General features: G+C 41.7%; 1 protein-coding gene across 2 annotated transcripts in view; it reads left to right on the top strand.

Moving 5' to 3' along the window:
- MDGA2 (MAM domain containing glycosylphosphatidylinositol anchor 2) overlaps positions 1-23,018 on the top strand; it is a 1,055,744-nt gene that overhangs the window by 691,562 nt on the left and 341,164 nt on the right. For both annotated transcript variants that reach the window (XM_082275762.1, XM_082275761.1), the window contains exon 5: positions 5,513-5,645. In XM_082275762.1, coding sequence (XP_082131888.1) covers positions 5,513-5,645 — 133 coding nt within the window. The remainder of the gene's footprint in view (positions 1-5,512; positions 5,646-23,018) is intronic.

The raw sequence follows: 23,018 nt of genomic DNA, 5'->3' as shown, positions 1-23,018 counted from the left end.
CCGTAAAAAAAAACAAAGCAAAAAAACAAAAGTGCCGGAGCGGATCAAAAAACGGTCTGCCCCGTGTGAAAGGACCCTAAATGTGCTGTTGTTGCTAACGGTAACCCTGGCGGACCCACATCCAGCAAAATAGCTGGGAATCCTGCTACAGATATATTCATTGTGATTCATCCAGTAAATTCTTCTAATTTAAGTAATAGTAATACATTAGTTCTCTTTTAAAGTACAGCAGCTATTAGATTTTTAAAGTGTGTTAAAGACAAGTTTAGGACTTTATGTCCTCATCACTAATCTGAGCGTGTTTTTCTTTCAAATTCAAGCTGTGTTTTGAATAAAGCCATTGTATACCATGATTCATAAAAACGCGACGGCCCTCACTGTGGGAATTCATGCATTAGCAGAGCGGTGTTGCGGATTAATATATTGCCCACTGTTGTATTGGTAAAACACTCTCATTGACAGGATACACATACATGAATGCATCCAAAGCGGACATCTTCCAAGATCTCAAAGACAGATTTCTAGAAAAAGAAGAAACACAAGCTGTTTTTTTTTATATCCCCCTTTTTATGTAGCGGAGATATGTTATCGTTAGTCTGTAATGAAGAACTGTTGGAATCGTGCATGTCTGAAAAGAAAAGACATGGATGACTGGACTTCTGAGATGAGCGTATTGTACAACATTGATTATGTGGCATTGTGCCTGAAGCATGCTACAATCAGCCCAAAATAATGGAACAGTTGGTACTTAACTGCGTTTGAAGGATCTGTTGAGCCAAAAATATGTTGATACATTTAGGACAAAAACACGGCTTTCTGCTTTTCTGGTGTGAGTCTCCTAAAGGGTTTTGCTCACGTTTTTTGAAAAAGTAAATTAAAGCAGGCGTACATTCCATTTTATTTTAATGGTTGGGGTTTTTAAGTTATATGTTTACAAATTGATGCGGACAAACCTTATACTGAGTCGTTTTTTTGAAAAGTTGATGACTGCGTTGGACTGACCTTCTAGATAAGAGGGTCTCTGGGTGGGAGATGGGTGAGAGGGGGCCACTTGGGGAAATTAACTCCCAATCAATCACTTGGGGAAATTAACTCCCAATCAATCCGGCCCGACTGGATGAAAAAAGGCAGTGGACCCTTGTTAAGGGGTCTGGGCTGCTACCTTAACCACTTTACCACTAGAGCATTTTGCTGTCTTACGTCTGGGCCACTTTTTGCGATTCGGCGCTGTGCGACTTTAACTGACAATTGCGCGGTCGTGCGACACCGTACCCAAACGAAATTGATGTCCTTTTTTTCCCACAAACAGAGCTTTCTTTTGGTGGTATTTGATCACCTGTGCGATTTTTACTTTTTGCGCTATAAACAAAAAAAGAGCGTTTATATTGAGAAAATAACAATTTTTCAAATTTTTTTATATGAATTTCCCCCCAAAAAAGATGTAAAAACCAATTTTTTTTTAAATTTTTGGCCAATTTGTTTTATGCTACCTATGTTTGGTAAAAAAAATCCCAATAAGCGTATTTTGATTGGTTTGCGCAAAAGTTATTGCGTTTACTAACAAAGGGAAAGATTTTTGTCATTTTTTTTTTTTTTTTACGAGTAATGGCGGCGATCTGCGATTTTTTTTGCGGAACTGCGACATTGCGGCGGACAGATCGGACCCTTGACTGACATTTTTGACACTTTTGGGGGTACCAGTGACATTACTACAGTAATCAGTGCTATATATATGCACTGTTACTGTAAAAATGACACTGGCAGGGAAGGGGTTAACTTTATTGGAGAGGGAGGGGTTAATGTATGCCTGGTGCTTACTGACGTGTGGGGGGGGAGGTGACTTTGTGAGACGGGGACAGATCGGATGTCCAGCTATGCTGAACAGTCCGATCTGTCACTCCCTGTCACTGAGGAGATCCGCCCGCTTGTGTTTACACAGGCGGGCGGATCTCCACACTAGATCCCCGACGATCGGGGCAGAGCAGCGGCGATCGCCGCTGCTCCTCCCCTGGCCCGACTCCCGCTGTAAATGAAAACAGCGGGAGCGCGCCTCCGGCGGCGCGCGAGCGCTGCCTACAGGGGAGGAGTCTGACGACGTAGGTCTACGTCGTCAGACGGGAACGAGCCACTTTGCCGCAGTACTATTACAGTACTTAGCGGTAAAGTGGTTAAACCACTTTAGCTCTGGAAGATTTGGCTGCTCAATGACAAGGCCACTTGGCACTGCGTGACTTTAACTGACAATTGCCCGGTCATGCAATGCTGTACCCAAACTAAATTTACGTCCTTATTTTCCCACAAACAGAGCTTTCTTTTGGTGGTATTTGATCACCTCTGCGCTTTATTTATTAATATCGCAAAAAAAAAAAAGAACAAAAATTTTGCTAAAAATTTACATTTTCTATTTTGACAGTTAAAAAATATCCAATATATTCAATGTTGTCATATATTTAGGCCAAATGTATTTAGCTACATGTCTTTGACAAAACAATTCTCAATGAGCGTATTTTTATTCACTTTAAGACCGGAAGATTTTACCCCCTTCCTGACCAGGCCATATTTTGCGATTCGGCACTGCGTTATAGCCCATTCACATTAGCGCGACTTGTCAGGCGACTTGTCAGCCTGACAAGTCGCGGTATGTCGCAGTCCATTGAGTAGTACAGGACATGTTCTAATAGGAGCGACACAAGTCGCTCCGACTTAGAAAAAGGGTCCTGTACTACTTTGGGGCGACCTCGGAGCGACTTGCATAGACTTCCATTATGTGAAGTCTCTGCAAGTCGCGCCGAAGTCGCGGTGCACAGTGGTGCACGCGACTTCACAGGTCGCCCCCCGAAGTCGTGTCGCCTCAATGTGAATGGGCTCTTACTTTAACGGACAATTGCGCAGTCATGCAATGCTGTACCCAAACAAAATTTATGTCCTTATTTTCCCACAAACAGAGCTTTCTTTTGGTGGTATTTGATCACCTGTGCCTTTTTTTTTGTGATATTAATAAAAAAAAGCCAAAATTTTGCGAAAAATTTACATTTTCTACTTTGACAGTTAAAAAATATCAAATATATTCAATTTTTGTTATATATTTAGGACAAAATGTATTTAGCTACATGTCTTTGACAAAAAAATTCTCAATGAGCGTATTTTTATCCACTTTAAGACTGGAAGATTTTAACCCCTTTCCTGATCAGGCCATATTTTGCGATTCGGCACTGTGTTACTTTAACGGACAATTGCGCGGTTGTGCGACGCTGTACCCAAATTAAATTTACATCCTTCCCCCCCCCCACAAATAGAGCTTTATTTTGGTGGTATTTTATTACCTGTGTGATTTTTAATTTTTTTTAAAAAATGAGAGACAATTTTGAAAAAAAATGAGAGACAATTTTGAAAAAAAAAAAACAATATTTTTCACATTCTGATATATAACATTCCCCGAAAAAAAATGTATAAATCAAAAGTTTTTAACATTTTAGGCCAATTTGTTTTCTGCTACATATTTTTGGTAAAAAGAAATCGCATTGTGTGTTGCATTCACTTTAATGGGCGGCCCTATGTATATTTGTTGCCAGAAAAGAAGCTCCTGCTCTATTTAGGCAACAACCTTCACGAGATTTGTAAAGGTGCAGTTTGCCACGCAATTCTGTCGCATGACAATTGCGGCAGGATGGCATCTCATTTGGTTTGGGGTTATTAACCACTTAAGCCCCGGAGGATTTTCCTGCTAAAAGACCAGGGGGTATTTTGCGATTCGTCACTGCGTGACTTTAACGGACAATTGCGCGGTCGTGCGATGCTGTACCTAAACGAATTTGACGTCCTTTTTTCCCCACAAACAGAGCTTTCTTTTGGTGGTATTTGATCACCTGTGCGATTTTTTGATCACGCGCTATAAACAAAAAAAGAGCGACAATTTTGCAAAAATAGCAATATTTTTCACATTTTTTTATATGAAATTCCCCCAAAAAAAAATGTAAAAATCAAAATTTTTTAACATTTTTGGCCAATTTGTTTTATCCTACCTATGTTTGGTAAAAAAAATCGCAAAAAGCGTATTTTGATTGGTTTGCGCAAAAGTTATCGCGTTTACTAACAAAGGGAAAGATTTTTGTCATTTTTGTTGTTTTTTTTTTTAACGCGTAATGGCGGCGATCTGCGATTTTTTTTGCGGTACTGCGACATTGCGGCGGACAGATTGGACCCTTGACTGACATTTTTGACACTTTTGGGGTTACCAGTGAGATTTCTACAGTAATCAGTGCTATACATATGCACTGTTACTGTAAAAATACACTGGCAGTGAAGGGGTTAACTTTATTTGGGAGGGAGGGGCTGTGTGTGTCCCTAGGGGCGTGATTCTTACTGTGATTGGCTGTGGCTCTAGCTGTAAGGACACTGATCAACGGATCTACATACTAGATCCGTGTAATCAGTGTCTTTACAGCGAGGAGAATGACAGGTCGCTTGTTTACACAAGCTGCCTGACATTCTCCCTCTTCCCCCGACGATCGCCGAGTGGCCGGCGGACATCGGGTCCGCTGGTCACACGCGCGGGGGGGTGCGTGACCGCGCGGGAGCGGGAGCGCGCCTCCGCAGGCGCGCGCTCGCTCCCCAGACCCTCCCAGGCTAGTGACGTTAATTAACGTCACTCTGCCTGGCAGGGGCTGACCGCCGCAGTAAATCTACTTGCGGCGGTCGGCAAGCAGTTAAAGAATAATGGCACCCCGATCCCGCACCGCGCGTTGTGCTGCGATTGCCACGCGGTTTAGGATCGCAGGCAGAACCGCGGTGATCCCAAATTGTGAGATGTGAACAGGGCCTAACAGCCAATAAAAGGTATCAACATAGGGGTGTGCAACCCAAAGCTCAAACACACATGGCTATCTCTGAAGCCTCAGCTCCACTGGACAATGAATGAATGTGAAGTGCTCTGTGCTGAGTGGCTTCCCGTTCATTCACAAACTGAAGCATAGAAAACGCAGTTCACTATGCTTCAGTTATGGATACAGTGAGTGAGTGTTGTCACTGTGTTCGTTTAGAAAAGGAAGGTGCTGGTAAATGACATATTTACTAGCCCCTTCCCCGCTCTGCATCCTAAAACATCCCCCACAACAGCTGGGGAGAGAAGTGAGGAGGGAAGCTAGTAGAACTGCAGGACGGGGGGCAACAAGGGGGGCCCAGGCAGTAGGGGGAATTGGCACCTCACATAGTGATTAGGATGTGCCCAGGCACACCTGGCACACCCCTTACGCTTAATAAAGTCAAACAGACTGTGTGGTCCTACTTTTGGATGTTCTACACCCCTTTACGCTTGCCTATGGGTATCAATTAAAATAAAGTTTCTGCTTTGATTTACAGCAAATGCTATGCTAATTTTTTGTGCGCGAGAGTTGCTGTCTGTGTTTAACATAATCCAATTCTCTGTTACCAGTTACCCATCAGATCTCGACTAATACAGACTATATTGAAAGGTGTCCAGCTAATGCCTTTTTTTCTGTCTTTTCTTCACCAGGGTGAAACCAAAATTTTGAAGCTGAAAAATCTTCGACCTCAGGATTATGCCAATTACACCTGTATCGCCTCTGTGCGAAACGTCTGCAACATTCCTGACAAGATGGTTTCCTTTAGGCTATCCAATAGAACAGGTAGTACATTGTTTGCTTCTCCTTTAGTGTATTTATATGTTCGGCTGGCTAACTTTTCTATTCTTTTCTTAGTAGTTTTAGGCCCCGTTCACACTGGGGCGTCCGACTTCCCGGGGCGCCCTCACAGGTCGCGGCGCGCAGCTCGTACCGCGACCTCGGAGCGGCCGGCACGGACTTCATAATATTGAAGTCAATGCAGGTCACTCCAGGTCGCCCCCAAAGCTCCGGACCCTTTTTCTAAGTCGGAGCGACTTGTGTCGCTCCTATTAGAACGGGTCCACAGCTTCTCTATGCCAGGCGACCTACGGCGACCTGTCAGGCAACCAGGTCGCCTGACAGGTCGCCCCAATGTGAACGGGTCTTACTGTAAAATGTTTTCTGTTTCCCATTGCTAAAAATTAGATTGCCGCTTGCAAAACTATGTGTTTTTTTTTTTGTTTTTGTTTTTTTGTTTTCAATCTCAAGTTTGGACACAATAGATAAAATCAACCTTCATTCATTTTAAGGCCCCTTTCACACTATGTGTCCGTCGTTTTTCTCAGCAGGGGATCGATTCGCTGATCCCCCGCTGAGCAGGAGAATGACAGCTGTTCTCCGCGCTGTGTGCGGAGAACAGCTGTCAGAGCCCCATACATCTCTATGGGGGAATCGGATGGGAACGGACCGTCGGTCGTGTCACCCCCTAGCTTCCCGTGCGCGACCGACATAGACATAGTCGGTTTGCGTAGAAGAGCCACCCTGCCGCAGTAAAAAGGCGGCGGGTGGTCGGGAAGTGGTTAAGTTACACCTAACTACATAAAAAATATTTAAGGCCCTCCACGCCCACAAACACACACATACAAATGTTGGGAGTGCCTAAGCACAAAAACGTTGATTGCGATACACATATATTACATATCGCTGTACACTCCGGAATGAGAGCAACAATTTAAAACTAGGTCTTTAACCGCTTGCCGACCACCCCACGCAGATATACTGTGGCAGGGGGGCTCGGCTGCGCATAATCATGTAGATCTACGTAATTATGTGCATGCAATTTCGGCGGGAGGAGTGGGCTCGATCACTGCCAGGCTCCCGCGATCTTCGGTTAGAATGACAGAAGAGCCGCCTGCCTATGTAAACAAAGCAGGCGGCTCTTCTGTCAGGGAGGCAGGGAAAGATTGTGTGATTCAGCTAAGCTGAATCCCCCCACACAGTAAGCACTATTAGGCATACACTTAACCCCTTGATCACCCCCCAGTGTTAACCCCTTCCCTGCCAGTGTCATTTATACAGTTAGGCTCCATGTACACGGGACGCTGGAAATGGCTGTTTAGGAGCAGTTGGGCGTTTTTTTCAGAAGCCCCTGAACCCATCTACATTTTATCTTATCTGTCCATGTACACCAGGTCGTTTACAGTCATTTGCAGGCAGTTGCGTTCAGGGACTGTTTTTAGAACGCAATTATTTGCGTTCGAACGTGTGTTTCCCGGCGTTTCAAACGCACAAACGCATCCGAACGCGTCTGAACGCGTCCGAACGTGTCTGAACGCGATGACCCGCGTTTAGCGTTCACGTTTTTCCATTTTAAAGAGGAATAATTTTTTTGACCTCTAGGAACGCTTCTAAACGCAAACGCCCGCAAACGCCCGCTAAACGCGGGTATAAACGCGACCGAACGGACGTTTCAAACGTCCTAAAAATTCCAGCATTCAAAGGGACTTTTAACAACGTCCCGTGTACATGGAGCCTAACAGTGCATATTATTTAGCACTGATTACTGTATTAATGTCACTGGTCCCTAAAAAGTGTCTAAAATGTAAGTGTCCAATCTGTCCGCCGCAGTGTCGCAGTCCTGCTAAAAATTGCTGATCGCCGCCATTACTAATAAAATAAAGTTAAAAAAGTCCTTAAATCTATCCCGTAAGCCCCATAAATCGAATTGCGCAAACCAATTAAAATGCGTTTTTGTGATTTTTTTTTTTTTTTTTTACCACAAATATGTAGCAAAATACAAATTTGCCTAAATTGATAAGAAAAAATTGATTTTTAAAAATTTTTTATTGAGATTGTTTTATAGCAGAAAGTAAAAAATATTGTGTTTTTTTTTTTCAAAATTGTTTTTTTTTTTTTTTTTTGTTTATAACCTAAATCTAAAAACCACACAGGGGATCAAATACCACCAAAAGAAAGCTCTATTTGTGGGAAAAAAAGGACATTAATTTTATTTGGGTACAGCGTCGCACGACAATTGTCAGTTAAAGCAATGTAGTGCCGAATCGCAAAAAATGGCCTGTTCATTAAAGGGGTAAAACTTTCTGGAGCTGAAGGGGGTAAAGCGTAGCCCATTAAAAATATAGATTACTGAAGTTTGTCGCCATTTCACAGGCGCATGCAATTTTAAAGATTGATCCAGTGCAACCTCCTCCTTGATATTTTATAAACAATTGGATAATTTTTTTGTGTTTGTGTGACCTAAAATTAACTTTAGTGTATTTTTTTACTGAAATGTTGCTTTCCAAGGCTAATATCGTGTAACATTAAAAACTGGAACTACCACTATTTTATTCTCCAGGGTATCTGCTTTCCAAAAATATACAGTGGGGAAAATAATTATTTTCCCCACTGTATAATCTTCTGAGCTAATAATTTTTTTTAACCGCTTCCCGACCACCCGCCACCTATTTACTGCGGCAAGGTGACTCTCCTGCGCAAACCGACGTACGTCTACATCGGTCGCACGCAGGCAGCTAGGGGCTCTGCACTCGGCAGCGGGGGGGAGCCGATGCATGGGTCAGGCGGCTCCGATTACTGCCTGATACCCACTGACACCCACTCTGTTTTCCGCCTGACACCCGCGATCGTTCCCCGCTGAGAGAGAAGAACGGTTATCTGTTGTAAACACAGCTGACCGTTCTCCCTGGAATGATCATAGAGCGCCTGTGATCCTTCTATATAGGATCGCAGGTCTCTATGGTCATTTCAGAAGCCACGCCCCCCCCCCCCCCCCACAGCTAGAATCACTCCCCTAGGCTCACATTTAACCCCTTGATCACCCACAATGTTAACCCCTTCCCTGCCAGTGTCATTATTACAGTAACAGTGCATATTTTTAGCACTGATTACTGTAGTAATGTCACTGGTACCCCCAAAAGTGTCAAAAATGTCAGTTAGGGGTCCGATCTGTCTGCCACAACATTGCGGTCCCACTAAAAATCGCAGATCGCCGCCATTACTAGTAAAAAAAACCAATAAAATTTACATAAATCTTTGCCGTAGTTAGTAGACATGATAACTTTTGTGCAAACTAATCAAAATACGCTTTTTTTTTTTTTTTACCAAAAATATGTAGCAGAAAACAAATTGGCCTAAAAATTTTCAGATTCTTGGCAGAATGTGTAGAGCGAGAACATGTACTTACAATTCCACCCAAAACAGGGCAGGTAAGGATCCAAATCCATCAAAGCAGGGCAGGAAACATAAAACAGTTCTAGCAAGCTGTGAAATATTTTATGGTTGTCATGTGTAAATGTAAGAAAAACGAAATGTGTTGTTAGGGTAGATTATTTTTAGCTATATCCAGCTGGATTTATTTGATTAGTTTAATTTACTTTGACACTATCTTGAAAACTATGTGTAATTTAGTGTTTAGATCTATAATTATTATTTAGATATAAACTGAGATTTAAGATAGGCCCATCATTTTCTGGTATTGGCATCTTTATTCTTATCATTGTGGCATAATCAAATTAACCACCTTAAAAGAGCAGTGCCGAGCGGATTAATTTGTGATTTCATCTACATGCATCCAGTTTAATTAAGCAAATTAATTTTTGTTTTTGCTGCATGTTGACTGGAATGGGCAGGTATGACATGAGAAAGGTGAACTTCAACTTCCCTATTCTCCTGTCAGGAAAGGAAGTGATGGGAATTCTTTCCAATGTGGACACCAACAAAAGCACATTTTTACGAGTTAGAATTTCTGAAATTTTTTTTCGTGAGTTGCAAAATTTTATTTTTTGGCGTGACAACTGTGCTCCTGTTTTTGTAATATAGGTATCACAGGGAGAGGCAATGAAGGGGAATCTTCCTAATGGGGGTCAAAGGCAGAAATTACAATTTGACAGAAATGTTGTGCCTCACTTTCCTCGCTATCCAAAATGACAAAAACTTCCATTATGACTGGTGTAAGACTTTAATTTAGCTGTTTCTGTCCATCAATCCTCTACCCAGTATTTGCCCCTGAAATGGTGACAGCTTTAAAAAATGTCAGAGAGGTAGTTGTAGATTAGGGCTGGATACAGTTTTTTTTACAGGTTATCAAATGCAGATTAAGTCATTGCTTGACCCAAAAGGACCTGTATTCAGCAGCTCACCACAAATACCTCCCAGAAGAGGCCATTCACACAAATGGACAAATATAAGTGTATTTGGTCAAAGAGAGCATCAAATGCTAATGGCCGGAATACACGATAAGAAAATCGGCCGAAAAATTTCCGTTCAGCGAACGATCGGCCGATATTCTACTCATTAATGCCCAGCCATCAATGAGCGATATCGATATTGTGAACGGAAAATACCGTTTGAAAAAAAAACGAAAAATTCTGTCATCTCGTTTGCGAATGAACGATATTCTATACATTGGTGTTAAGATCGTTCATTTGAAATCTGTAGAACATCATCACGCTGAACACTGTTTCTATGGTCGGCGGTCAACGGTCGGGCGATATTCGGCCCGTGTATGTTGGCAACGTTTTCGACAAATGAACACTTTTTCATAAGTCAGTGGTCGAAAGATCGGGAGATATTCTACTCGTGTATTCCAGCCATAAGTCCTTAAGTCTAAAGCCATTATTGTTCAACTGATAACAACAAGGAGGACAAATGATAGCCAATGCAATTCAGGGGCCCCTTCTATTATGAACACCAGCACTGTTTGCTCAAAACATCATCTGCCTACAGAACAGTCTGTTTAAATGTATTTTTGAGTCCACTTAAAGTGGTTGTAAACCCACTTTAAAGTCTTTTGCCTATATTAAGGCTTACCTATAGGTGCTATAAATATCTCCTAAACATGAACAGTTTAGGAGATATTTACAGTTCATGCAGCCCATGAGGTCATTGGCGCATGCGCTCTGAAGGAACGGCCACCCGTGCTGTTCCTTCAGAGCCCTATGCCGTGAACGGCGGCTCCTGCGCGCATGCGCGGGAGTGATGTAATCCTGCTTCCGGGCCAATCAGATGGCCGGAGGACGCGAACAAGGAAGCAGGACGGCTGGACATGTCGGCTGAGCGGTCGGCACTGTGAGGGCTTCGTTTTAAGGTAAGTATTTCATAATGAGCTAGTATGCAATGCATACTAGCTCATTATGCCTTTGTCTTTTACAGGTTTTTTTTTTTTCTCATTTTATGATGAGGGTTTACTTCCTCTTTAATTTGCTACCATTTCACCCAGACCTGAGGAAGGGGGATTGTGTAACCCCCTGAAATGCATTGGTTGGTATTTGCCCTGCTTATTGTGACCAGTTGAACAATTAAGGGCTCTTTCACACTGGCAAACTTCACCAGGTGATCTGCCTGCTCAGCAGGGGATCTCTCCACTTACTGTATCTCCGCTGAGCATGTGGATGACAGGCCCACACAGTCTGCTTTCCTCTATGGGCAGTCAGATGGAAACTGACTGTCTGTCTGTTTAAATCCAAATGGCATTTGATCTCCCATCCATCTGTTTTATTCTGGATAGGATTGGATGTTGAAAGGTGTTAATGGACACATGTCCATTGACATATGCCGCTTCATAGAGGGCAATGGATGGTTTGATTAGGTCTGCCTAAAAAACTGACAGGCTGACTCGATCGGTCCACCCATGTGAAAGGGGCCCTTTTGTAATGAATAGTTGATGTATTATGAGCTGAAACCAAGTCAGCTCTTTTTTTGTTTCCCTTCTCGGGCAATTATTTTGAAGTTATCTTAACTCTTAAGGATTTTTCTTTTGGCACTCTTAGCTTAAATCAAAGGAATGTACTCACGACAGGGAAAGTAAAGGGAATTTCCATTCTTAAAGCATGTACAGTGCTAAGCATAAATAGGTACACCCCAATAGTTTTGTCAAAAAATCTTTACTTTCCTTTCAGAATAAACATTTTCTATGGGACACTATACTACAAAATACTCCCAAAAATGCAGACTATTGATTGAAACCAAGATTTGTTAATTTGCACACACAGAAAAGTATTTTTCTTAAGAAATTTATTCAAGACCATGTTGCAAAAAATGAATACACCCCAATGAAAGTCTTAGGAGCAAAGCTAAATTTTAGACAACAAAATCCTAATTAACAGGAATTCAACTACAGTTGAGTCTAGTGATGTCGCGAACATAAAATTCGCTGTTCGCGAACGGCGAACGCGAACATCTGCGAATGTTCGCGAACCGGCGAACATTGTGAACCGCCATAGACTTTAATAGGCAGGCGAATTTTAAAACCCACAGGGACTCTTTCTGGCCACAATAGTAATGGAAAAGTTGTTTCAAGGGGACAAACACCTGGACTGTGGCATGGGATCACACAAAAAAAAGTTCTTAAAAATTGTAATTTTTTGATAGAGAGCCAATTATTGGAAAAATTAAAAAAAAATAAAAATAAAAAATTTCTTTGGATTTAGCATCCGGGGGGTCTAAAAAGTGTACCTGTGAAGTTTCAGCTCTGTAGCATGTCTGGAACCAGAAAAAATGACGAATTAGGGTTAGGGCTAGGGTTAGGGTTAGGGTTAGGGTTATTTTTATGGCTAGGTTTAGAGGGTTAGGGTTAAGGTTAGAGGGTTAGGGTTATGGTTAGAGGGTTAGGGTTAGGTTTAGTGTTTAGTGTTAGGGGCTAGGGTTAGGGTTACGGTGAGATACTTAGGGTTAGAGTTAGTAGCCCTACCCCTACCCCTCTAACTCTAACCCTAAGCACTAAAAATAACCCTAACCTTAGCCCTGACCCTAACCCTAGCCCTAACCCTAGCCCTAACCCTAGCCCTAACCCTAACCCTAACCCTAACCCTAGCCCTAACCCTGATTCTATTTTTTTTCTGGTTCTGGACATGCTACAGAGCTGAAACTTCACAGGTACACTTTTTAGACCCCCCAGACAATAAATCCAAAGAAATTTTATTTTTTTAATTTTTTTTTTTTTTTAAGTTTTCCAATAATTGGCTCTCTATCAAAAATGACAATTTTTAAGAACTTTTTTTTTGTGTGATTTAGTGTCTAGGGGGTCTAAAAAGTGTACCTGTGAAGTTTCAGCTCTGTAGCATGTCCAGAACCAGAAAAAAAAAGATAATTTTTCAATAGAGCAGGGATGGTGGGAACCCCTTTTACACCTATATGATCTTTTTTTTCTGGTTCTGGACATGCTACATATATATATATATATATATATATATATATATATATATATATATATATATTAAAAAAATACTCAAATACCAGCCCTCAAAGGGGCTTTTGGGGACAATATATATATATATATATATATATATATATATCACAGAACAAAAAAAAATTACACAAATACCAGCCCTCAAAAGGGCTTTTGGGGACAATAGATATATATATATATCCAAAAAAAACCTCAAATACCAGCCCTAGGAAGGGCTTTTTGGGGTGCTGTCCTTACAGCAGGAGTGTACCAAGAACACTGGCTAACAAGACCGGGAACTGTCCCCAGCTATAACAGCAGCAGCAGCACCAGCACTTTCCCTGCTCTCAGTAACACAGAAATGATCTAAGATGGATGCTGCCCTTGCTTATTTATAGGAGGTGGAAGGGTGTGGGAGGGAGGTATGCTGATTGGCCTGGAATGTGTCTGCTGACTGTGATGTTCAGGGTCAAAGTTTGCCTCAATGATGATGTATAGGAGGCGGACCGAACATCGCATATGTTCGCCCGCAGCGGCGAACGCGAACATGCGAAGTTCGCCGGGAACTGTTCGCCGGCGAACAGTTCTGTACATCTCTAGTTGAGTCTAATTATTCATTAAACAGGGGCCCAGCAGACAGTTGATTATAAAAGGACGTTACTTAACAAAGAAAACCCCTTCCCATTTCATGCTGTCAGCAATGGCACCACATGGAAGAGAAATGTTACAAGGCCTGGTAAAGAAAATAATTTCTTTACACAAGGAACATGAAGGCTGTAAAAAGATCAGCAAAGCTTTACTTATCAGTCAGAATACTGTAGCAAAAGTGATCCAAAAATTTAACAAAGGTGGTTCTGCAACCATCTCACAGAGACATTCAGGCCATCCACGAAAGTTAACACCTCAACAGGAGAAGAATTGAAGAAAATCACCATTCAAGTTCACTGCAGTTAGCTAAAGAAGTAGAAATCCAAACTGGGGTGATTGTTTTCCGTGACACAATACGGCGTACACTGCAGAGTAATGGGATGCATGGGTGTCATCCATGAAGGAAGCCTCTCCTAAAGCCAATGCACAAAAAAAGCCTGCCTAGAGTCTGCCAGGGTCTGTGCTGAAAAAGAAGACTACTGGGAATCTGTACTCTGAAGTGATGAGACTAAGAAAAATATTTTTGGAACTGATGGCTTCAAAACTGTGTGGTGTTGCAAATGTGAGGAGTACAAAGAAAAATGCCAGGTACCTACAGTGAAACATGGTGGTGGCAGTGTCCTTTTGTGGGGCTGCATGAATGCTGCTGGTGTCAGGGAGCTGTATTTCATTGCTGGTATCATGAATTCACTGATGTACTGCTCTATATTGAAAGAAAGGCTGCTACCATCACTCCGTGACTTCATGCACTTTTCCAGCATGACAATGATCCAAAACACACATCTAAGGCCACTGTTGCATTTCTGAGGAAGAACAGGGTGAAAGTGGTTCATTGGCCAAGTACTGTATGTCTCCTGCTCTGAACGCAATTGAACACCTATGGGAAATTCTGAAGAGACAAGTTGTGCATCACTTTCCATCCAGCATCCAGGCTTTAAAAGAGGTCATTCTTGAAGAATGTAAAAGGATAGATGTTGGAATATGTCACAAACTTGTTTATTCCATGCCTAGATGACTTGGTGCTGGCCTTACAAATCATGGCAGTCATACAAAATACTAGATGTAGTAGTTTTTTTTGTGGGGTATATCCATTTTTTCATCAACAAATTTGAATACAACAGAAGATTTTGTAATCTAAGTTATATTATTAACCTAACATTTTATGTAATGAGCTAAACAAATGTTCTATAAAACTTATAAAAAGTTTTTGGAAATTGTTCTTGTGTTCATTGAGACATTGATTAAAATCTTACTTTTCAAAAGAGGTGTCCTCTTTTTTTGCTGGGCACTATAAATATAGTGTTACCTCCATATTCTACTCCCATCAGTTGTTTCCAGCATTACCCCTCCAATTGCCAAAGTGTCCAGACCCAACAGCAAAGGATATGCACATTTTGACTTTGGATAAAAAGTCATAAGCTATGTTATTATCTCCATCCCTAATCAATCCCCATAGACACCATGTTCAGGGAGCAGTGCAACATGTCTGTTACAGTAAGCACACATCTCTCTTTTTCTTGTGGGCTGTAATTGGTAGCCTGGAATTATTTTCTCTATACAAAGCAATAGACAAGATAGAGAAGCCCTGTGGGGAACTAACTGGGTCTCTGTGGACTGACTGGAGCAGAGTTTTTCATTCTCTTTATAAAAAGAATAATTCATATTTGACAGCACTATTTGAAAACATTGGCAAAGGAAAGGCTTTAGGTATACATGGCAGCATACAGCAAAATGTTTTTTTTTTTTATCAATATATGTCAGTGTATTTATGAAGAACATCTTATGGTTCAGGTGCAGTATTTTGTTCAGGTTAATCAAAGCACAGTTGAACATTCAGTTTAAATCTGTTAAATACATTCCAGGTGCATCAAAACAAGTCTTACAGTTAGTTTTCTTGTCCACCGGCAACATGTTGTAAAGAAGGACTTTTGCTCTCTGTATGGAAGCAGTGGTCTCTCTACAGAGGTCCAACATGCCCCCTGCTAACTTAAAGCAAGAGACCTCTCCAATAAACAGGGAGCATAAGCTTTGCTGATTACAGAAGAGATTTCATTGCTTCCTCACAAACAGCACAGGTCCATCTCTACAACATGCTGGCAGAGGACAGCACCTCACAGGTGTGGCATATCAAGATGCTGATTAGACAGCATGATTATTGTACAGGTGTGCCTTATGCCTCGTACACACGCATCGATTATTGGCCGGGAATTTTTGGCCAACGTCCGATAGCATGTTAGCATGATGCTGCCGACAACCAACTCCGAATTTTCGGCCGAAAAAAATCTGGTGTGCAGGCTATAAAATTTTTGTTGCTCGTCAACACAACGGCCGATTTTCCGTCAGTCAGTACAGATTTTGGCAGACAAAAATTTGATGAGCAAGACTGGGCATGCTCAGAGAAGAAAAAACACACGGAAAGTAAACTAGCACATGACATCACTTCTGAAGTAGATTTTTGTTGGCCGAGAAAATTCGTGTGCAGTCTAGGCACATTCCAACCAACAAAACACCACTCTGGACAAAAGTCAGACGATCGGTCAGCCAATAATTGTTGGATGTGTACGAGGCATTAGCCTGGCCATAATAAAAGGCCACGCTAAAATGTGCAGTTTTATCACACAGCACAATGCCACAGATGTCGCAATTGGCATGCTGGCTTCAGGAATATCCACCAGAGCTGTTGCCCTTGAATTGAATGTTCATTTCTTGACCTTAAGCCGTCTCCTAAGGCGTTTCAGATAATTTTGCAGTACATCCAGCTGGCCTCACAACCACAGACCTCATGTAGCCACAACAGCCCAGCACATCCAGCATCTTCACCTCCAAGATCTTCTGAGACCAGTCACCCGGACAGCTGCTGCAACAATCGGTTTGCATAACCAAAGAATTTCTGCACATACTGTCAGGGAAGCTCATCTGTATGCTCGTCGTCCTCATGGGGGTCTCGAATTGACTGCAGTTCATCGTCATAACCGACTTGAGTGGGGAAATGCTCACATTCGGTGACGCCTGCCATTTTGGAGAGGTGTTCTCTTCACGGACGAATTACGTTTTTTTTTTAGATATTTGAGTTCAGCTCATGAAAAGTGGGGGGAAAAACAAGTTTTGCATTTATATTTTTGTTCAGTATAATTATTACTCACGATTTTAATATCCTTAGGCCCCACTTTCTCATTGCTTTCCCATCAGGTCCGCCTGTCAGTATTTTTCATGCGGACCTGATCAGATGCTCCGTGCACCCCTATGGCGCAGTGGATGTCAGTGGTGACATGTCTGCTGACACCGGCTGCTATCCGATCCTGTCCATGAAACCTAGATGGATGGAAACCCTATTTTCCATCCGTCTGGAGGATTGGATAGGATCGGATGAAAACGGACAGGCGGTCCATTATCATCCGATCTCCCATAGAGGAGAGTGGGGATCTGACAGTTCTGTCTTTGCAAAGTAAGCGGAGACAGACCCATCATCCGCCTGCTCAGCGGGGATCGGCGGATCGCTCCCCGCTGAGCAAAACGCAGTATGCTGGGAGTAAAGCCTGTGTGAAAGGACCCTTAGAAGTAAGAAATTTCTCCACATACTTATTTTAATGCACACAAGCCATATGCCATGTCGGAAAGTAAGGCCATTTAGGACTGCCTCTCACTTATATCTCCAAAATGCATGCACATTTTTGCATGTATTTTTGAAGAGTTTTTAAGCACATATTTTATCAGCTTGCGTGCATTTTCCAGGAAGAGAAGATATTTTCTGCATTAGAAAGATGTATTATATTTTTTTGTGAATTTTAGATAGGCCTCTGTAAAAGACATGTTGAAAATGTTGCTTATAAGAATTTAAAAAATGTCGGATTATAATGAATAAATGTGTACAGTTCCATAGTATTTCGAAGACCCCATCCATCATGTTAAACATTTATTGCAAAAAAGGTGGCTATGCCATCCTCCAAAATATTGTTTTCAATTCTAAGTTTATCTTTGTATAAAAAATGAAAGGTGACATAGCTCACAGCACCCTCTCCAATCCCCAATGCACTTATTTCTGATCACTTTTTTTCGCCACACACTCCAGCCAATGTAATGGTCTGCCCTTATTCAGAAATTTCACTATACAGTCTCAAGGGCTATGTACCATCAATGCACTTTATGGGGAGCTGACATTGACCAGCTTGGCCATGTGATTTGTACTGACCTATGAGAATCTTCTTTCTTCCAGAGATGCCAAAAAAAGAAGGCTTAGAAAATATTCTCATTGATCAACATGGTCACATGGCGGTGCTCATCAATGGCAGTTCCCCATTGGGGCGCCAACTTCGGGGCTGTCTAGTGAAATGTTCAAGAGTGCAGGCTGTTACATCTGCTGAAGTGGGTGGCAAGAGAAGATGATCATAGAAATACTGTATAAGGGCAGTGAGAACTGAGGGAATGGGGAGAGTGCTGTATGCTAGTTCACCTTTTATTTTTTTTTTTAAAAACCTTAGCCATTAAATAGAGGTGAGTGAATCAATTCACCAATTGCCAATTAGCTTGCTGTTAGGCAAGGTTAAGTTTACATGCAAGAATTGGAATTTGCTAATCAATTTAAATCATGGGTGCTAAGTTTATTGTGCGATTCTGCCAACCAGGCAATTTGTTTGAACTACTATTTCAACTATTATCTAAGCATGTTTTTTTTTAGCATTTTGGATAGAGATAAGAAGGAATAGAACCTCTGCTTGGTTTTTGTTGCTAAAAAGGGTGACCAAGAGATGAGACCAAGAGTTGCCACACCAAAGGTTTAGGAGTTCAAGTGTAGAGTCCAACTTGTTTCAAGGGCTAAAAGGTTCTGCCTTCATCAGGACTTAAAGCAGAACTGTCTTTTCCACCACCAGATGCCTTCAATCTGACATACAGCATCATTCAACCCACTTCTTCTGAGCCCAGGCCGTCCTATATATATATATATATATATATATATATATATATATTTTTTTTTTTTTTTTTTTTCTTTGGCAGAGACCCTAGAGAATAAAATGGAGATCATTGCAATACTTTGTCACACTGTATTTGTGCAGTGGTCTTACAAACGCAATTGTTTTCGGAAAAAATACACTTTTTTGAATTATAAAATAAGAAAACAGTAAAATTATCCCGATTTTTTTCTATAATGTGAAAGATAATGTTACGCTGAGTAATTATATACCCAACATGTCATGCTTCAAAATTGCGCACGCTCGTTGAATGATAACAAACATTGGTACTTAAAAATCTCCATAGGCGATGCTTTAAAACATTTTTGTGAGATCTGGGGTCAAAAAGACCTCAGATCTCACATCTACACTTAAAAGCAAAAAAAAAAAAAAGAAAAAGTGTAATTTTCTTTCAGCATGAAAAAAATAGGCCCTTTAAGGCCGTTGGGAGGAAGAGATATATGACGTCACTCTGGTCCTCTATAGCCATAGAGTCGAATGGGGGCCATCTTGCCCTCGCTTGACTTCCTGCCTGGGACACGGAAAGACTGAATCATTTTCCCCGCTACCGACAGCTCCAGTAAGTGGGGAAAATGACCGGTAAGCGGCGGGAGAGACACCTCTTCCCCCGCCCCCAAATCCGCCGTTGGGACAACTTTTATGGGAAAAAGGACCACTCCCGCCCTGAAAATACCGGGGTTATGGTAGCTATCTGCTACACCGGTATTTAACGTGAAAGTACTGACATAAAACTGTGGCTGGCGGTCCGGAAGTGGTTAATACACTTGGATTCCTAAACCTGTGGAATGTTAATCTAGATTTCCTTACCCCTTCTACTGTTCACCCAGGGCACCTTTGAGACCCCCTCATATTAGAAAGTCACAGTATGGACCTATCTCCTCACTAGGGAACACCACAAATCTCACATTCAGAATCTCCTACCTACATCTTCTGAGGTTTTTTTATGCTGTCTTCATACCCAGTTGAGAGAGACCCCTTCATTTCCTGCATTAATGACAAGTACCTGGACAGAAAGTGAGATAAATTCTGAGTTTCTACTTATTATTATTATTTTCTCTTTCCTCCTTCCCCCCCCCCCATACTCCAAATCCCCCTCCTAGCACAAATACACCCCCCCCCCCATTCCCCCACCGAACACAAATGCCCTCCAATCACCCCCCCCCCACCCAAAAAAAAAATGTGTGTATATATATATGTATGTATGTGTATATATATATATATATATATATATATATATATATATATATATATATATATGTGTGTGTGTATATATATATATATATATATATATATATATATATATATCCTTCTAGCACAAAAATCCCTCCCCCTCTACCATATGCCCTCTTTTAGCACAAACCCCCCAAATCAACCCTCCTAGCACAAATCCTCTTCTCCCATCCCCTTCCCAACACAAAACCCCACGAATAACCACTCTGAGCACCCCCCTCCCCCCAAAAAATGACCCTCCTAGAACAATTCTTACCCCTTGCTGCCCCCAAAATTCCTCCTCCCACCACAAATTCCCTCGCCTCTCATTCTCCTTGCGCCCCCCCCCCACACCTCACATGATACCACAGTGCCCAGAGCAGCAGCCCCTCCTGTCCGCCCTTTGTCCTGGCCCTGCTTATATTAACCTAACTCCTGTTAGGACCATTTGAAATATACACTGAGAGTTTGGGGTGCTGTGAGTAACTCTTCTACCCTGCTCTTTATATTCAGAGCCATAGATAAGGGTATTGTCCTCTGTAGCATTCTATTGTGGAACTTTTTATACATCTCTTTTATTATTTAAGGGGTTTTATATACCTATTAAATTTTTACTGTTGTGTTAGTTACTGGTCCAGCATGTGTTGCTCTTTATGATTAAGTTTCATTTAGTTAAATCTTAATACATTATTAAAGTGTATCTAAACCCAAAAACCAAAATGTAATACACTGCAGCCTACAAGTCTTTCAATATGGTGGCTGCAATATTTTTTTCTGGATTTTATTTCTTCATTTTCATCAGGTGATCACTTCCTGTTCTAAGCTCACAAGGCTCACTCACTGTATTGTATTTCACACCCTATGCTGCACTCCTGATTTGGACAGCACACACCTCCCATCCTCACCTGCATTAAGTAGAGAGGGGTTGGGTAGGTCACAGAAGATTTAGTTCCGTACATAAGAATTTGCCAGTCCACACATTTCTCTTAGGAACAACAGATATTATTTGGTGCACTGAAAAGTATTAAGACCCACAACAGGCATACCTCCCCCTCTCTCCTGTGACACAGAGGGCAGGCCTTCAGCACTCTAAAGCGAAAAGAAAAAAGAAGCCGCTTTCCATTATAAGCCTTGTGTTTCTGGAGCTCCAGATGGAGTGTTGGGACTCGTGGGAGAGGTGGATCAACTTTGTGCATGGAATACTTCAATAAACCTACACAGGTTTTCAATGGCAAGTGGCTTCGTTCTTCTTGTTGCTTGAGAGATATTGTTCAGTTTTTTCAGAAATGTACTTAAATAGCCTTTAAAAAAACACTAATGCAGCCCCTATACTAAAGACTGGGAAGATGCATTGCATTCATTTCTTGTTCTTGAGTTTAGACATCTTTTAGAGTATACCTATTAGGTGAACTCTGTTGATTTATTTTGTGACTGCCATTCAGTTAGGGTTTACATCAACTTTAAAGTCTTGGATATGTACAAAGGTACAAAAGTTCATCTCACTTGAAAACTTTTTAAAACCTTTAAAGTAGTTGTAAAGGCTGGAGGTTTTATACCTTCATTCATTCTATGTTTGAAGATAAAAAACCTTCTGTGTGTGGCAGCCCCCTGCCCCAATACTTACCTGAGCCCCATCTTGATCCAGTGATGTGCACGAGAGCCTCTGCTGTCCCAGGACTGCCTCTTCTCATTAGCTGAGATAGCAGCAGAAGCCATTGGCTCCCACTGCTGTCAATCACAGCCAGTGAGCCAATGATGAGAGAGTGGGAGGCAGGGCAAAGCTACGGCTGTATGTGTCTTATAGATGCAGGAGCACCGGCGGGGGACCTGAGAAGAAAAAGGATCGGTGCTGCTCTGCACAGAGTAGGTAAGTATGACATGTTTGTTATTGTTTTTTAGAAAAAGAAGCCAAACCTTTAATACCGCTTTAACTGCTTGCCGACCTTACAGCGCACATATACTGCGGGGCGGTGGCTCTTACAGGCAGATTTACATGCATGTGCGTGATTCTGCACTTCTGGGTCTGTGGCATGCACGCGTGCAGCGAGAAGGCATGAATTCAGACCCATAACTGAAACCTTACGAGCCCAACAAATCAAATACAGCTAGGGTCACCCCCAACTTCTGGTGACATATGGGGACAAACTCATTCCCATAATGACACCGAAAGATGGCCTCAAATACCTAACTCAATGTGGATTCCAAGCAACAAATTCTTCAGCCAATATGAATAAACACACCGCTTAGCATCTTTCAAAAGTTTGGGAGACAATTCCTCATTCTTGATCCCACACTGTTTTCGGTAGTTGACCTGGTGGATGGTCAACCTTATTTTCATACACCTCTAACTAAGAGAGAAGAAGGTGGCTCGCACAACCCTAACTCAGGTAATATCCTACAGCCCCCCCCCCCCTTGAATGATGAGTCTGCAAAGCAGATTTCATATTGTTTCTATGCCATTTAATGCAGTCTGTTATACTTATAAGTTAGAGTTTATGTATAGCTATTTCGTTTTTTCTGTCTTGTTACTTTCTGAATTTTCCTGTTAATTTCAGATGAGGTACCGAAATGTAATTGATTGTTTATTAATTCTGTATGCATCTTGTATCAGCTCCCTTGCAGACATTTGCAAGCATGCCCACACTGTCCAATGGTCAAAATAACCTCTTTGAATCCTAGGGCCTTAATACACCCTACAAGAGGTCGGTCCAATGGAAGGAGGCCTCTCGCCTTCACATAGATATCCTTTGCGTCCAAGAGACACATTTCAAACAATCCAACCCTCCCACCTGCAAACACATAGATTTTGCACATTATTTTTGTGCAAATGCAGACAAAGTCCAAAGGTGTCATGATAGTGATAAGACATTCCCTACAGTTTAAGCTACATACCTCCTACTCAGACCCTGCAGGTCATTTCATTATATTACAATCCACCATAGACAACAACCAGATTACCCTGATCAACATCTACGCACCTAACACAAGCCAACGCTAAAAATCCCAAGCCCATCATATAATTTGTCGGGTTTTATTGACACCTCAAACCTCTTGATAGACTCTTCTAACAAGGGTCACAAACAAAATTCTTTCCTATCTTCCTTCCTCACCAACATGAACCTTTTTGATGCTTGAAGATGCCTACATAGCAATTAAAGAGATTATACC

The sequence above is a fragment of the Pelophylax lessonae genome, assembly GCF_965119305.1.
Source record: "Pelophylax lessonae genome assembly, chromosome: 13".
Classification (NCBI taxonomy): domain Eukaryota; kingdom Metazoa; phylum Chordata; class Amphibia; order Anura; family Ranidae; genus Pelophylax; species Pelophylax lessonae.
This window is presented reverse-complemented; position numbering and strand designations above follow the sequence as displayed.